The sequence below is a fragment of the Hippoglossus stenolepis genome, chromosome 3, assembly GCF_022539355.2.
Source record: "Hippoglossus stenolepis isolate QCI-W04-F060 chromosome 3, HSTE1.2, whole genome shotgun sequence".
In the NCBI taxonomy this organism is placed as follows: domain Eukaryota; kingdom Metazoa; phylum Chordata; class Actinopteri; order Pleuronectiformes; family Pleuronectidae; genus Hippoglossus; species Hippoglossus stenolepis.
The window spans coordinates 17,565,687-17,583,174 of NC_061485.1; the positions used below are offsets into that span (position 1 = coordinate 17,565,687).

At 42.5% G+C, this 17,488-nt stretch overlaps 1 protein-coding gene across 4 annotated transcripts; it reads right to left on the bottom strand.

The window, feature by feature from the left end:
- Positions 1–305: 305 nt before the first annotated feature.
- Positions 306–14,153, bottom strand: LOC118104817 (transmembrane protein 198). Of its 4 annotated transcripts, none has more exons than XM_035152025.2 (5): positions 13,838–14,153; positions 2,974–3,226; positions 2,224–2,799; positions 1,601–1,749; positions 306–1,437 (listed from the first exon to the last, which is right to left on the bottom strand). In XM_035152025.2, the coding sequence occupies exons 2-5, from the start codon at positions 3,125–3,127 to the stop codon at positions 1,288–1,290; spliced, it is 1,029 nt and encodes a 342-aa protein (XP_035007916.1). In that variant the 5' UTR covers positions 3,128–3,226; positions 13,838–14,153; the 3' UTR covers positions 306–1,287. The 4 variants fall into 4 exon arrangements, with proteins under 4 accessions (XP_035007916.1, XP_035007918.1, XP_035007915.1 ...); XM_035152027.2 differs by having other exon boundaries at positions 1,672–1,749; positions 13,688–14,153; XM_035152024.2 differs by having other exon boundaries at positions 13,688–14,151.
- Positions 14,154–17,488: the final 3,335 nt, after the last annotated feature.

Below are 17,488 nucleotides of genomic sequence, written 5' to 3' on the forward strand. Positions count from 1 at the left end.
CGTTAAGTCAGCAGTAAAACTATCTTTCTGAAAGCAATGAGCTCGTCACCACAAAAGTGGCTCAGCATTGCCACTAAAAAGGATGGAGAAATATCTTATGTTCACAATGATGAAAGGCTGGTCTGTGCTGCATTGTGTTTGTCTGCAAAAAAAAAACCTTTGGTCGCGCCATGGCAACCCCGACCAATTGCCGGGTAGGAAATCCTCCTCATGACCTCTTTATTGCCGATGAAAAGTAGAGCCGGTAACGGTGCCAGTGTTGCTAAGAGCCCGAGGAGACAAACAGTGCAAACTGAGGCGACAAGTGAAAACTTCTTTTCTTTACTTTTTTATCAAACACATTTATTTCTCTTTGAAATTTCTATCAACAGATATGTACAGATTCAGGTCACAAGTGCATTGTCCCTGCAAAAAAGAAATTTAAACAAAGAAAAAGTGGATAGTTATTTTTAAAAATCGACAAATTAACAACAAACATGCTTTGTTATTCAATATCTTTTTGTCAACACTACCAGGTACTTGTCCATAACATAAAATAAATTATAAAACATTTACTCCACAAGTGGCAGTCTAAGGTCTTCACTGTATCCTGACTGGAGTTACACTGCAAAAGCAGAGGAGGGTCACAGAATTATTAGAGTGCTGCTAGAAAAAGTTCCTGCTAAAGTCTCGTGCAAAGAGCTTTCAAATACCGACAGTTCATTTTGTTTGCATTTAGTTTTTGCTTCACTCTGTCATAGTTGTGGCCACACGTCATCTACAAGTACTCACTCACCACACTTCATCTAGAAAAGTACACAAAATCATAAATCCACATGACCACAGAGTTAAACGGAAAGGCATGTCATAACACAACACTTCATGGCAATAACTCTTTAAGTACAGTACATGTAATGTCAATTAAACTGCTTTGTCATATTCACTACCAAAACAGATAGACACCTGCTGTTGAGGCTCGTACTTGCTGTTATGTATTTAATACACGATGGAAGAAAATGGAGGACCTTGCTTTACTTTGTTAGTGTCTGTTTCTAAAAGTTTCTCTGAGAAACACAGTGGTTGTAGCGTTCACCAAGCAGGAGCTTGACACTTCCTCTTACTCCACAAAAAAGCAGCATTCTTTGTTTTCACCGACACACTGATGAGGAGAAAATCCATCCTCGCTCCAGACCAGTTTGATAAACACCCTCAGCGGAGTGGAGCAGTTTATAGGTTCTACTCTACATTAGTGAGACACTGCTGAAGAACCGGAGTGCATTAGGTAGTCCCTTCTTATCTCTGTGCTGCTCACACCCTGACGACTGGGGTTGTAGCTGTGAGGGGCACAGTGGAGCCGGTGTCGTACTCCAAGTCGATCATGGTGTGGTTGGGAGTCCCCAGGCTGCTAAGGGAAGTGCCTGTGCCCATTTGTCTGTCTCGAAGACTTTGCAGGTAGCTCTGAGGGAAAGAACAAAACAGGGAGAGATGAGGGAGGTGCACAAAAATACATGCAACTTAACCAAGAAACAATCCTGTCTTTTCTACTGCACTACTCTGGTCTTACTGGTAAGCATAACAATAATCAGCAACTACAGCACACGCCATTCTGGGTGACACTGACCGGTGCCAGTAGATCCCCAGCGTAACGTTTCACTGGGGTGGGTTTACGACGGTAAGTGCCTTCCTGCCCACCTGCCTGCTGTCGCTTCTTGGCGTCCTTTTCCCGAATCCGCATCAGCTGGACTCTCTTCTGCCGCCGACTGATTACAACTAAGAGCAAAGGGAAAATACAAAACCATGAAATAAAGTAGATTTGTAAAATATGCAAATACTGCTAAAAGTGAATATCTGAACCTCATTGAAGTATTAAAGTTCTTAATTAACTAAAGGAACAAAAAGCTAACATTCTTAAATTGTATACCTTTTTGGAAAATTACACAAAAACAGGAAGATTTTGTGACTCAAAAATTATAAAAAATGTAAGGAATTTGAGGAGGAATTTAATGATTTAAATTAATTTAAGGCCGATTTAAGGTAAATACATGTCTCTGATTGGCTGTTCTTGCTAAGGCATATATCTGGTCAGTCATGTGATCACTTGAAAGTCATCTTTAATGCTACATCTTCACTTAAAGAAAAGAAAAGAAATAGGTTGCTTAATAAATGTGATTACGTGTGATTCTCAAACGAGTGTTAAATACAGGCAATGACCCAACTCAGAGCATCATTATATTCCATCCTCACCCTCAGTGTGTGAGAAGCTGTCATCCGTCAGTTTCCACTGGACCAGTACTCCTATGAGGCTGAGGGCGGGCCAGATGCCCATAATGACCCAGCTGTACCAGCAGAGAGGTGGTCCGGGCGTGAGCCGCAGGCACTCATACACGTGTGTGCCCAGTGCCAGCATCTCCACAAAGTAATCAGCACATACTGTCATGATCGCTGCCCCGAACACGGCTGTGGATAGCATGGTGAAGAACTTTTGCCACTGCAGCGTCAGCACGGCAAACAGCATGCCTGTTCCTAGGAGAGAACCCAGCGGCACCCAGACTGTGGTCGGGGTGTAGAACTGGTGAGTGACCAGCAGAGCGGCGAGGGCCAGGAGGAGACCCAGTAGCAGGCCAGTCATGAAGAGGCCGACACTTCGCACCAGCATCGTGACCAGGCCGCACAGGAGACCGATACCGAGGCCGATACCAGCGCTGGCCTCTACGCTCAGCTGGGTGTCCAGCACGTGCTCCTTGTGGCACAGCAAGAAAATGATGATAGAGCCAAACATCAGGCCCGACAGGAACATGACAGCCTTGAAACAGCGGTAACCTGAAGGAGGAGACACAGGAGAGATCTGCAATGACGAACTGAGAGTTGTAAGGAACAGAACAAATAGCATAACCATAATATAAATGCATTGGCATGTATGGTGTGACTGTGTTATGTCATCCCGTGTTTCAGCTTGCTTGATGTCAAGGCCTGTGACACGGCAGGGAGCCTCACCAAAGAAGCAGTAGATGATGCCAAACAGGCAACACATGGAGCAGATGACGGCAGGGATGATATCATACTTCCTCTCTATCTCCAAGCTACAGGCGTCGACCTCGGCTATGCCTGCCCCCGCCCCTTCAGGGCTCAGCACGGTGGGATCTGCCATTGTGGCTGAACGTGGAAGGTTGTGGGGCTGGCGGAGGTTTGGGACAAAGGTAGAACTTCTGGTGGCGTTATTTAAGGTCCATCTGAGCAGGTTTGGTAACTGGAAGAGAAGAATAAAATGTTGATTAATAATAGATAAGAAAATGTGGCTGAATCTCAGTCGAGTTTGGAAATATATTAGTTTTATATTGAACAACTCAAGTACTCCAGCGGTACAGATGGGGTGTGAAATCTTCAGTCAACTGCGACTTCTTCCTCTCTGCTCTGTATGTGCAGCTGTCACAAACTCAATACACACGCTATGCAACTCAGCACAACCCTGTATTTCTGGGCACATACACAAGCATCTCATTCACTCACTATAATCCACGTGCCAAGACCCCATCTGGCTCTGCTTCCTCTCGGACATGCAGGGGTCATGAACTCGGAGAGTCGTGAAGAAGCAATCACCTGACGAGAGCGTCCTAACTTGATGCAATCCGATTTTAACACAATTAAATAAAGAATACCTTCACCAAGGACCAACAGTCCCATTAAAAAATGTCATTCACAGATCTTGATTTTTGTTTGGATCTGCACCAAATTGCACACACTCGTAATTGTCAGTTCCCTAAATGCGCCTGATTGAATCGTGAATAAATGATTCCCTGAGAAATCACTGAAAATGCTGAGAAACCCCCCATCTCACAATATTAAAGAAAGAGATAAGACAGTAACCTGATCCACACCAAAATGTATTGGGTTCTTTCCTGACCCACACCACATCCGTCCACCAAGTTTCATGGTTATACATCAAGTAGTTTCTGCATAATTTGTGAACTAACAAACAAACAAGTAAACAAATCAACACAGTTTTAATCCTGTTAGAATTACATGGGAAGGGAAAATAAATGGTTCAGCTGCTACGTTTCCTTTACGTCATTTGGAATCTTTATTTTTATAACTGTAATGTTGCTTGGCCACTTTTACTTAATACTTATTGTAAAGACACAAACATACTGTTGGGTCAATTGATGATAATAACTAGTGGACAAAATGACTGCAGGGCCGCAGATGTTACTGCCCTGTTAAAACCATCTAGTGCTCTTGAAAAATGACATATGGTATTTAAGCTGGCAGGCCTGCAGAGAGCCACGGCGCGCTGCAGCGGGGCTCACGGCTTATGGGTGGACTGCTCTTTGTGAGAATGCTGGCCGGCCTCGTGCATGATCTCACCACAGTTGAGATCCGATTACAGCTAACTCACGTTTTCTGCTCAAGACAAACCGTCGGGAACACGCGGTCTTGCCTTTTTGCGTTTCACCAGATCTTTATTTTTCCTCTTCTGTCTATCTTCCACCTCTCCTTCTTCACCTGAACATTTCCCCACATTGAATCTGTTCTTTTACTCCAGCACTGAAATGTGACACTAGGCTGTGTAGGTTGGGTGTCCTGCCTAAGGATGACTTGACTTGGAAAAAATGAAAGCCCATTGGAAAGTTTTGTCTTGAGTCACTCAAAGTTCTTTTGGTACCTATTTCTCTCCGTTAGTTTTCTATTACTGACGACTGCAATGTCTCATCTCATTACTGAAAGAGAACTTTGGGGGGAAAATGCTTGTGTTAGTCTGGAGACTTTTGTTTGGAGTCTTTGGAGTTATATTACACCGTTGATATGTGTTGAATACGCACGCAGATATAGCTTAAGATAATATGTTCAAAAAAACGAAATGATTAGATCATTAATCAATTACTTGATTATAATGTTTAATATGTTTTGGTTGCAGGTTTGTGTTTATTGGATGTTTGGGTGTTGGACAGATAAACAGATAAAAATCAGGATTCTAGTAAATAACAATGGACATTTTTCACTTTTTTACAGATAAATGAATTGACGGTTGGCAAATTAACTCCCAATGAAAGAAGTTGTTAGTTGCAGCCTGATTAGTATACAGCTGAAGCACATTATGTCGTATTATCATAAAAAATACACTTAAATGAAGAAAATACACAGCAGTGACTAATATTTGTTATTTTGACCCCTTTGCAACAAACTTCATAATTTCAATTGTGAAATTACTTGTGCGTCAAATGATTGTGAGGAACATAAAGCTAAAAACTTTTTTGACTGAAGCATCATTATGGAGAGAAAATAAAATTGAAATAGTCACATTACATAATCAACAATTGAATAACGAGATTTTCAAATGCGTACAATCATTTATGCATAACTTTGGGTGCGTGTTCAAATCCACACACAAATACCAAGCAATTTGTGCTTTACAAACCACCACATAATAATAATATTCTACGTACAGATTTTTAACTTCAACCTCTAAGATGTAATAATGTTTGCTTTCAAATAAGTCTGTGTGTAAAAATGTTACGACATTTTTTTGTATTCATTTACGGACTATTAAATGCATGTGCATGGATTGCCTCATACGAAAGGATCAGTTTACACGTGCGTGTGGACGTTTGAGACTCTTTTTCCGCTCTCCACACAAAGCAGATTCACAAATACATGCTGCGTTTATGCATTGGTGGAAAACTGGGACATCTGGGCTTCCGGCGTATTCGTGTGTAATTTTCAAAGTACGAGACAGGCCCAAAATAATATCTAGCCTTTCTAACAAAATAAGCAGCTACTGGAAAGGTCTTTATTTAGATTATATTCCTCAAATCAGCTCCAGACATTTTAAGATGGAAAATCAAACTTACTAAAGGATACTATCAAAACTATACACAGGGGTCTGGGCACTATGGTGGATCAGTGGTTAACAAAGAGTTGAATATGATGGCTGATCCGGTTTACATACCCCGTCGAAAATCTGTCAGGGACGCCTCTACATCATAGGAAATTCAGGTTAAACTCTTAACTTCCACTGTGAGTGTGTTTATCTGTGCATGTTGTGACAGACTGAACTTGCCTGGCCAGTTAAGCGAGGGGACTCCAGCCCCCTTGTAACCCTGAACAGGATAGGGGGTTTAGAAAAAAGTAACAGGAACTTCACTGTTGTGAACTTTTGTTTCCCTCTGGTTTGGGCGTCTCTGTGATCTCACCATCCCTGTTGGTGTTCCTCTCTTTGCTTCAAGTTGAATTTGAAGCAAGTTTGAATGGACGTATTGTGGTCACCTTATTACAATTAGTTAAACCATGAGAATAAGTCAGCAATGCTAACAGGCAATAACAAAAGGCCAGAAGAGCCAGACTGTGCCACTGGGTTCTGCTTTCTACCACATATCATTTGCTAAATGCGATATTTGTTTAAAACAGTTAGTGTGAACTAGTTAATAATTCATCATTATTTTAACAGTAATTATGGACCTTCTCATGCTTCTACATCTTCCTCATATTACCCCCTATGTGAGTCACAACGGTGTCTAATGACTAGCAAGCTTGGGAGTCTGTTGCTGACGGAGAATGGAGCCATTATGGTGCAAAACAAAAGACTCTGAGGCCCATACTGTGACCTCTAGTGGCACTCAGAGGAAACTGGGCGGACAAAAAGGGGATCATATAAAGATGGTTGAGAGCACCAAGGAAACCGGTAAATCTCAACTGTTTGCTTTTAAGATGGGCTTTGAGTATTTGCCGTCAGGGGGCTGGTGAGTGATAGGAGGGAGGGGGTCCTAACTAGAAACAGTCTATCTCAATGACTGAACTCTCTTGAGACAGAAAAATCCCAGAAACTTCCAAGCGGCGTTTTCTACGAGCTGAAGTTGCCTGGCAACAAATTCAATGCGAGTCAACAAGACTGTAAGAGTCTACAGTCATGCTAATAGGGCTGAACTTAAATAGACTAGATGGATACTAGCATCAGCATGCTAACATGCTTACTGCGATAATGTGAACATGTATAACATTTGCAAATAATATCAAGTGTTCATAATTTTTGTTTCGTGACTTAGCATGCTGATATTAGCTGTTTAAGACAATGCAATGTACAGCTAAGTCTAATGTGAATGTCAATAATTTTTAAAGCAAAGAATAGGACACATTCAAATGTAGCCCTGATGATAGTGGTTGGTGGAATATGATCAAAATGCTCAAAAGCTATAATGTCAATGAAAAAAAGTCAGAGGATCACTAGTGTCTGCAGGATTCATCATCTGGGGAACAAGGATGTCTGTACTAAATTGAATCTAAACCCATTGCGTAATTGTTGAGGTATTTTAGCATTGACCAAAGTAAGCGACTTACCGTCCAAGTTTTGCAATAGTTTCATTTCCAACATTGACTAACTTAAAAAGTGTCAAATGTCAAATGAGGGAGTTTAAACAAAAGCCTGCACACGTAGCTGTAGCTACACATAGCATCAGTATGGTAATATGCTCACAGTGCTAATGCTGATCTTTTGCAAGTAATACATGTTCACCATTCAAGATTAGCATATTAGCATGCTAATAGCTACGTCAAGACACAAATTACAGCTATGGGTAGTTGGAATGCCAAAAAGGTTTTTCAGATTTCCACAGCTTTGCGATGAGTTCATTTCCAGCATTGACAAGCTTGAACATTTGAGGCCTGAAACATGTCAAATGTCAAATGAGAGGGTTACAACAAAGGCCTGAACTGTTAAAAAAAAAAGCAGATTGCTCTCCGGAAGCAAAGTTAATTCCTATAGCACTTATCACAGACACTAGTTACAAAGTACTTCACAATCAAAGTGATAAAATCCAATAGAGTCACATAAAAATCAAACAAAATCTGACAGAGCACCAGATAAAACACATAAGGGGTGCAGATATATGACAAAATATAAAATACTACATGTTACCTGTATTATTACGGGAACTGAGAGTTAAAACCCAATGAACATCAGCTGCAGATGAGCTATTGAAACATTATGTTGCCCTCGGAACAAACTTGCCCATAAGCCCCCCCCCTGAACAAACACTGTGTGTCTGAGCAGCACAGGTTTGAGTGCTCAGCTGCTGAGGGACAGGCAGGGTCGGCTCCGAGTTCCCCACATAGTGAATTTGGGTGTGTTTAATCAAGTAGTGGGCGTGTGTGATCACAGCCAAGCATTCTGCATGTGCTCCTCCGTCTTGATGGCCAGGGCCAGCTGAGAAGCTGAAAATCTGCAGTTACAGCCTGGCCGCCTGACAACTTCATTAGGACGACTCTACCAAGAATGTGAGATGCACCCATGGTCTGCAGTTGCAGCCATAAATCATGCCACCTTCATCTGAGCCCCCCAAGCAGCTGAAAGACTGATCAAGTCAGGACAGCTTCCTTTTCCTCCCAAGCAGGAAGCTCAGGACCAGATGAGGAAGTGGAACATCAGGTTCCAGCAGGAACTGACCTTTGTGTTTTTGACACAGTTGGATCATCAAACCCAAAGCTTATTTTCAACTAATGACAACACATATTTCATCTGAGATAATATGGCAGGGGGGGAAATCGAGGCGGCTACCTGCACTGCAAAGAAAGACAACTGGATCCAACAGCAGGAAAGGCAAACCTTGCTAAATAAAGAAAATAAGCTTGTAATCTCTCTGGCTCAGGCTAAACTAGTGTAACACTTACCATTGTGTCACTAAGTGCCTCGGTTTGCGTGCTTGAGGCGATTTCAGCTGGGTGTTTGTGCATTGTAGCTACTTTAGTGTTGCTGTGACGTACCAACCTTGCATAATAAACAGCGCACCACATGATTGTCATTCTACACTTTTCCCCCCCAGAGTTTAACTGCTGAGGTTTTTGCGATTTATATTCATATACATTGGGTTTAAAATCCCCCCTGAACTCTACATGCCCAACATGTCTCCTGTCAAAGTCACCAAATACACCACACCAGACCTGTTGTTTCAGTTTATAGTGGCAGAGGCTCTAAACCCTTCAGACATTTTATTGTTTAATCCAGATTTACATTTCAACACTCACACATTTTGTATTGCTCTAGAACTAAACAAACACATCAAACTAGAGTTGCACTCAGAAGAACACGTACCACCACCATGGCCCAACAGTCCCCTTGAATTCAATCAAGAAGTACCAAATTGCACACATAGATGTCACTTCCCTTCATGTTAGATTTTTTTCATCAAGATCAATCTATCATTTCCTGTGAAACCGGTGATCCATGCTGCAACCTGCCACCAAGTTCAGTGATAATCTGTTCACTTGTTTTTGTGTGATCTTGCTCACAAACAAACAAATCAAACAACAAACAGACAGGTGGAAACAAAACCAAAATAAATGAATAAAGCAACAAAACTATGCCTTTCAATGGATATATATGTTCCCTTGCTTGAAAACCTTAGAGTGTGTGGCATAAGCAAACCAGCTGCTTTTTGATGTACAAACAAGGCAGAGACAACTACACTGCGTAGCCCATAGAATAGATTTGCATACACAGACTTGAGTCGTAGAATGTAGCTTGAGGGATCCCAGTGTGTCCTTATTGCATTATGGGTGCATTCACAGCTTTAAACTTCTAGTTACATAACAAATATGCCATTTTAGGTCAAAGTATTAACAGCAACCTCATCAGCGTGACTTCTATTCCCCTTGCATGGCTCTTAGATACCACTAACCCTCAAGGTGTATTCTCTTCTGTCGGTTGTCTTGCCATGGTATCACATGGAGTTTTCCTAGTTACCCGCTGTTCAACCCAAAGCAGTAACTAGAATTCTAAATCAGACATGAACCTTCACGCAAGAACTTACTACAACTCTCTGACAACATATGACAAAAAAAATGTGCACTGTGCTGTGCAGTTGAACTTTCTTGAAGCAGTCTGAAGTCTCTTTATCATAATTCAAATATTTGTGACCACAGAGTCTCCAAAATTGAAGATTTCCTGCAAAACAATCTCTGATATTTGCCTCCTAAAACTGATCAACAGATTTAATTTTGCACACAGCACAGTCGGGAGTTCCCAGAGTTTGTTCATTACCCAGTTATGAAATAAAATATTTTGATATTCTGCCATATTCTGCTGCACTCATTCGATTATGTAAGCCGCACTGGTAACTGCAGGTCTTCAGTCCCTTGTCTTAAAGGACATAAAATGATCAGTTGGGTTTAACCCCATTTTCGCTGCCAAATCGATCGCCCCGTGGCCCCCCAGACCTGTGATTTGTGGCAATAGTTTATTAGTTCTACGTGACTTCTTTTCACTCATGATCTCTCAATCTCATGCCTGCCTGACTTCAGTCTAAACAATAGAGGCCATTCAACTCAACTGCAAAGAGCTACTTATAGTGACATGAAAAAAGATCAGAAACACAATGAGGGGCCTTTAGAAGAAAGTCACATGTCAGTAAGCACGTGTGCATGCTATACATCACAGCTACACATGGCCATTAACATGGTAAAAACCATACTAACAACTAATATCCATCCACCAAGTTAGCGCTCTGTGCTGCAGTAAGTTGGAGATGAGATCCAGCAGCAGAGGAGGCAGCGCACAACGTGTGCAGTAAGGAGGGGCAGTTCCACAACGCTCCATTAGGGTTTGTGGTGGAGGGCAACATTTAGTAGGCGGTGTGGTGGAGTCTGATTTCCATATGTTAGTGAGTACATGACAGTGTAGCACTGTGTAAGGGATCATTTATGATGCTGATGAACAGCACGTTGGCGTAGAGAAGCTAAATTTGCCCATCCACCGAGCAGTTTGTATTTGAGTCAAGACACCAACACGCTTATTATGTCCAGGCATGTTTTGACCTCCCTGTGAAGATGAGCCGGAATCAATTCAATGAGGAATCACATTAGTATTAAAGTGTTTGTTATAAAACATTATTAAGCTGTTATCAAACTTCTGTTTTTATTGCAAAACACAGAGTTTACAAGTTACCAAGAAACAGAGACTTAACAAAAGAAAAGAAATAGAACTAACCACTGATTGAATTGTGATCGTTTTTGGCACAAGGGGAGTAAGGACGCAGTGGTGGTTTAAACCTCCATGCAGTGCCTATATGTCTGCAGCTCTTCCATTGCAGCTCTATCATTTAGAGCAACCCTCTTTGTCAAATTCCAGCCTGCAATAATTGTACCTCCTACAGCGAATCTCACGAGCCTAAAATATCACGTATGTCCGTCCTCTTCGAAGCGAACGCAACACCCCCCTCATGTCATAACGATAACCAGTGGTTAGGGCCTATAAGTAGCCTATAGGGGTGTTTTAAAATGACTGGTATCAGTTCTGTGTGGTTTCCATGTGACAATGGGGCTTTTCTTGCACCCAGGAGTCTCCGGCTCATTCCCATTGCAGAGTCTAACACAAACTCTTGTTCTTCACATCAGTTCCCAGAGTAAGGCTATTTCTGGGACAATCATTGAAGAAGAAGCCGCTAGGTTGGGTGTGTTACTTGTTAATTATATGTAACCTTTTACCTTCTCGAAGCTCTGACTCAAACTCCAAATGACCTCTGTGTTACTTTCATAACTGTACTGGACACAAAAATGAATAGCTAAAAGATTCCAGATAATTTTTCTACTGCAGCACAAAGGAATTAAATAGCTGGCACTATTTAAATGGTACTTTTCTGCATTTTTTTCACACCCATGATGCACTTTCCAGTAAGACAAGAAAGTCAGAGATACAGAGTATAGGAGCCTCCTTATTCGAAAAACCACAGCAATGAGTCTACTGGTGATTTGACAGAACAGCTCTTTGTTAACGCTGCTCATATTCATAATGACAAGGCCATAGCTCATCATTATTTAGATTTGTGGACAGATTCAAGGGGCCAGAGCACATGGTCTGACAGAGCTGGAGTGTTAACCCAACAAAGCTGAATACTTCTGATACAAACTCGGATTAATAATCAATACTCAAGTGTGCATCTGTGATGCAACAGAGTAGGTGCCGACAATCCTGAACACGATTCTGCCAGTTCTTCAACATACTCTGTATAATACTGAAATAATGCATTTGAAAGTACAGTAACCCCTGTGACGATGGGTTTAGAGTCAGCTGTGACTAATATGAAAGTATTGTGTATTTATTTTTACTTCATACAACGAAACATAGAGTTAACCAATGCCTCCATCTCTGTAAAGTCTGAAACCGTAGAACGAGAGGAGGCCGGCAAACACCGTAATTGAAAGAATAAACCTTCGCCTATGGCTCTGTTGTCTTAAGCGGGGGGAAAAAAGACTGTGTGTGTTTTCAGAAGAAAGCAGATGCTAACACAGCAATTACCCAAACTTCAAATTAAAGCTCGTCCTCATTAAATGGGAATTCCTGCCTCGCTGAGTGGATGAAGCTGTCTGCTCAACAGCACTCCCTAGAACGCCACTAAAAGGTCTTGTTGAATGTCATATTGTGTGTTTAAGTGTTTAATATTCTATAAAAACAAAACCTTGTGTCGGTGCTAATTAAAAGGTATTATGGAAAACTCCATGTGCAGTGTAACTTTCATCCATCCCTGCTCTTCATGCCTGCTTTCCTGCCTCCTCCTTTTTATTCCCAAGGCAGGGAAGGGTTTCCTTTCTAGTTTTTCAAAGGGGGCAAAACCATCTGGTGCAGGCTAACAGAGTAGGTCAAGTAGATTTGGGGTTGGGGGCTGGAGGGGGGGTTACCGAGTCGCTGTAACTACAGACTGCTCTGCCCCAGTACAGACAGGCCCGTAGGCTGTCATCACATTGTCCCGAAAAAGCCAAGAGGCACTCCCAGCCTGGATCACACAGCAGAACCACAGGGCCGGGGGCCTTTTGCACGCGAGCGTTGGGCCGTAGAGGAACAGTAAACGCTGCCCCACACAAGAAAGGATGTTTGTGTATAGCTTTTTGAGGATGTGCAGACATGAAAGAAGGAAGAGACAACAACCTGTGGAGTCACAAAAAACAAAACGATTGCAAGGAACATTCGTCTTCTGTCAGTTTTTTCGCAATCTGCTGCAAGTTGTTATCCAGTGAAAGCAGAGCACTGGAGGATTTTGGTCTAAATGGCTGGTTCAGTGCACAACAATAAAGCCCCGATTATCCTGCATCATTATGTCTTTGTCCTCAAAGGCTGACGGATAAGTTGCATTATGTCCCTCAAGTGTAAAAAGCTTTAAAACTGAAAGTGGGGGAGCAGCCATTGAAGCAGTGGGCTCTGCCTATAGCTACGTGTTATTACAAACCGTGATCAGCCATCATCTGGTGGAGGAATCACTCAGCTATAATCAATCAATCAATAAATCGATCACTCCACCCTTTTCACGGCAGCCATTTTGACATGAAATAGTCTGTTAATTAAGGCTCCATCTAAATAGAGCTCAACCTCATGTCACACCTGTGTTTACCTGTTGTTTCATGTCAAAATGGCTGTCGTGAAATGGCTCTGTACTGCTGATCAATATCCAGGTGTTGAGTTACAGAGACTAAATAAAAACATATGAACACATGCAGGAGGACACACACACAACAGAGAGAGTGGAGAGAGAGAGAGACATTCACACACACACACAGAGAGAGAGAGAGAGAGACACACACACACACACACACACACACACACACACACACACACACACACACACACACACACACACACACACACACACACACACACACACACACACACACACACACACACACACACACACACACTTCTTTAAAGTAGCAAAGTGAAAACAGAGAAACTCACCGGTGAGCCTGTGCTGTGTTCGACACTTCGCTCCTGTCAAACAGGAAAAACTCTGCCCCCGTTGACAAACACACAAGCGGCGGCAGGGTACCAGGGAGAACCGGTTTTCTCCCAACGTCCCCCTCTTTTCTTCTATTTTTTAAAACTCACGGGAACTTAGGCGACAACAGCGGCATCGCTCGGTTCCTCTCTCCCGCTCCGCCTCGCGCGAATCTCCCGGTGGAAACGCGGAACTCGCTCGGGGCACAGACGCGAGACTCGGGTCCAACTTTCGAACCGCTCCGGCTCCTCCGGTCTGTGACTCCACACTGCTCCACGAGTCTCTGGAAAATGTTACCGATCCTCCTCCCTCCTTCCTCCCCTCACACACCTCCCCTCCTCTCCGCCTCTGGAAGCTGCATTTAAAAAACAAAGGAGGAAGAGTCCCCCTCTCTGCCTCCATCCAACGCGTCCGTTGGTCCGTTGGAAGGGCCGGCAGGGAGGGGTGGGGGACTGAGGGGCAGCAGAGACACATGAGACCCCCACACACACACACACACACACACAGCTTTGAGCTGCTCTCAGACATTTACTCAACTCCGGAGATTTTCCGCCTTCTGTCCAAAGGAGATCTATGTCCTCCACAGTTTCTGCAGACTTTCTCCGCCTGCCTTCAGTTTTTTTTTCCAGTTTCTGCTTCGCTTATTTACAAATTATTTGGCGTCTCTGTTTACTTCATAACAATGATGAGTGTTAAGCGGATCATGTTGGAGTCAGAGCTGATAGATGTTGATGAGCAATTACTTTTTCTTCCAGTCAGTACATTTTCATCCATGTTCATTCCTTCACCTCAATTAAAGATGGCGGTGATGACGCATTCCGGAAAAGCTGTCTGCCGGAAATGCGATGCTACCAAGAGGACCAATCACAGCTCTTGAAGTCGTAGTTAACATTTTTGGGGGTGCATGTCAGGGTACGGCGTAGGGTTCTGCGTACGGATTGACGCAGAAGCATGAATTGGGCTTAACACGACAGAAGCAAAAAAGGAAAAACAAAATCAAAACAATTTATCTGGGTGAAATTTGCGGTGCCACGCACGTTTAAGACATCTATGAAGATGTGAAGAGAGTTTGTGTTGAAAAGAGCCGACGCTGGTGTCGATGTGCTGTAAACAAAATCACGTGATCTCCGCAACGAAATTAAAACATTACCTCCGGCCTCTGTCTGCTTCACACGCGGAGAATTAGTTGCTGTTATGAACATGCTAAGCAGAGAACCTACCGCTGCGTTGTTCATGTGTGAAGGTAAAACTGTGGAGAAAGTCCGGACCCAATTCTCCGAAGATCCTCCGCAGGACATGTCTGAAAACATCTATTCACCGAACTCAAGATGATATCCTGAAATTATCCAGAGGGGCTGGTAGTGAGAACGCCAATGTCCAAGTCAGCTGTGCGCACATTCTCAGGAGTTCTTCATCTCCCATGTGAGAATACGAATGAGCCCATGTGAGAATACAGCAGAAGATTATCCGGAGGATTCCCCGTGAGCGGGCGCATTTCTAAAACCGTTTTCAGACATGACATTCAGAGTTTGTGTTCCACACATGAACAACACAGCAAGAGATTCTCCGCTCATACACGTTCACAACAACACAGAAATGTGTGTTCTGGTGAGGAGGGGGGGCGCAGTATGCAGAGGCAGGATGTAACATATTCATTCTAAAGGAAAGAATGAAAGAAACCTAAAAAGTAATAGATAAACACAATAATGTTAAATCAACTTTTGAGAGATGATATAAAACCGACAGTGAAGTTTCTAGTCTAAGTTCCTCAGGTAAACTTTTCCAGAAGCTTTGAGCCCAAACAGCAAAGCCGTGTGGTCTTCAGCTTTGACTGATGAACACTATGCAGGGCCTTATCAGAGGATCTTAAGCTGTGGGCTCCTGATATAAACAATGTAACTTGATTTTCTTTTAGATGAAAGCCCTATGCAAGTCAATTAAAATGCAACGTTATAACAATTTGAAAATGAAAACAAGATTTGACATTTCATTTATTTTTCATTCACATACAGCGAAGATTGTTTCGCAACCAGAACATAGAGGGAAACGCCTGGAGGTCGTATTGCACACATGTGAGTAACAGATGCATTATGCCGGTCATTATATTGAGCACGCCTTCAGAAAGTAGAAACCTTAGCTTTGTTAATGGAAATCAAGACCTGATGTTTCATTTAAAAGCCACAGAAAGTGATAGAAATCACCCTTCAGGGGTTTTTGGTTGACACGTTTTCCTCAGTACTTACATCAAAACAAAGGCTCAAACATAATGCTTTGATTAAAACTAAGATGTTTTACTTGAGGAGACAATCATTGAGTGGCTTTTCTGGAATTTCTGACAATATCACATTACACATTATGCTTAAACTGGACTTTTGAAAGAGCAGCTGAGAAAATCTCCTCACACAATGTCAGGATAATGTACAGAAATGCATAGAAGGAGATATTAGGTTGTAGAAGGCCTCTTCAGTGATTCTCCTGCTGTGGGTTTCTTTAGGTTACTCCACAATCACAACTGTTGGGAAAATAATGCGGTGAATAAACCTGTCTGTTCAGTTGTGAGTTGGAAACATCGATCTGTCACGATTTCCCGAGAAGTCGTGTCGAGAGGAACTGAACTTCGTGTTGCAACACAACAGGAGGCACACAAGAGTATGAGGTATTTAGGATGGTTTGCATTTTCTCTCCAGTTCAAGACAGTATTTTGTTTGCTTTTGTGTATTTTTGGTTTGAGCTGTGGAGCAGAGATTCTGACGTTCACAGGAAAAAGACCAACCAGCATCTTTACTTAGCTCCTAGTTTTAGTATTTGATGTTTTTTCAGGAGAGGAAGATTGTCAACAATGACATCACCTCCTTCCTATGAAGAGCACAAGAAACAAAGAATCGTTTTATTTTCCTCTTATTAAATCATCTTGGGCAGAATGGTCAAACACTTTTCTACTGCTATATCTACCTGGAAATGGGTTTTCACGATGATCAAGTCACTTCAAGAAATCGTGGAATCTAGCATGGCAAAAGCAATAATCGATGTATCTTAATGATCTGCACACAGGACTATCCCAAACCCATAAAATGATCCCCATTTGTTTATGTCAACTGTGAACACCCTGCCAGTGGTAAACAATGCACACGTGGGAGCAGTTGTGGAGCTGCTAGCATTGTGGCCGTACTGTCTACAGTCGTTGTTATAAATAAATAAGATCCTGTCCCTGGCACACCACACAGCCACCACCTCCTCCTCCTCCTCTGCCGTACCCTGCGGAGAGGAATGAAGCGCTCCCACAGTCACTGCACGCACAGCTGTAGCTCATTCCCTCTGAAAGTACCAACACAATCCTCAGGGTCTTGTGTCACCAGTTGGTGCTCCATGAACCCAGCGAATTCCCAGTGCTCCTCAGTGTGCAGCAGCAGGAATACAAAACGAGTTAGCCTGTAATTCAACTTGTCCGCCTTCACATTCAAATTCTGGTCACTGTCTAAACATGTGGAGCGCACTACTGGCCCAGTATAGACAGAGTTGTATGTTAGTCATGTCTGCATTTCATCTCTATTTTGTGAAAATGCTCTTATAGAGGGATTTTGGTAATTGTTCAAATATGTACAATTGTGGATCAGCTCTAAGCTATTAATAAGGACCACATTGCATTGGCAAGTTGTACAAATCTCTCAAGTTTTATTGTAATAAGTGCCATAAAGTCTGCACTGCAAATGACTAAGAAGGTTCCTTACAGCAAAAGTTAAGTTATACTACTAACCAGGACT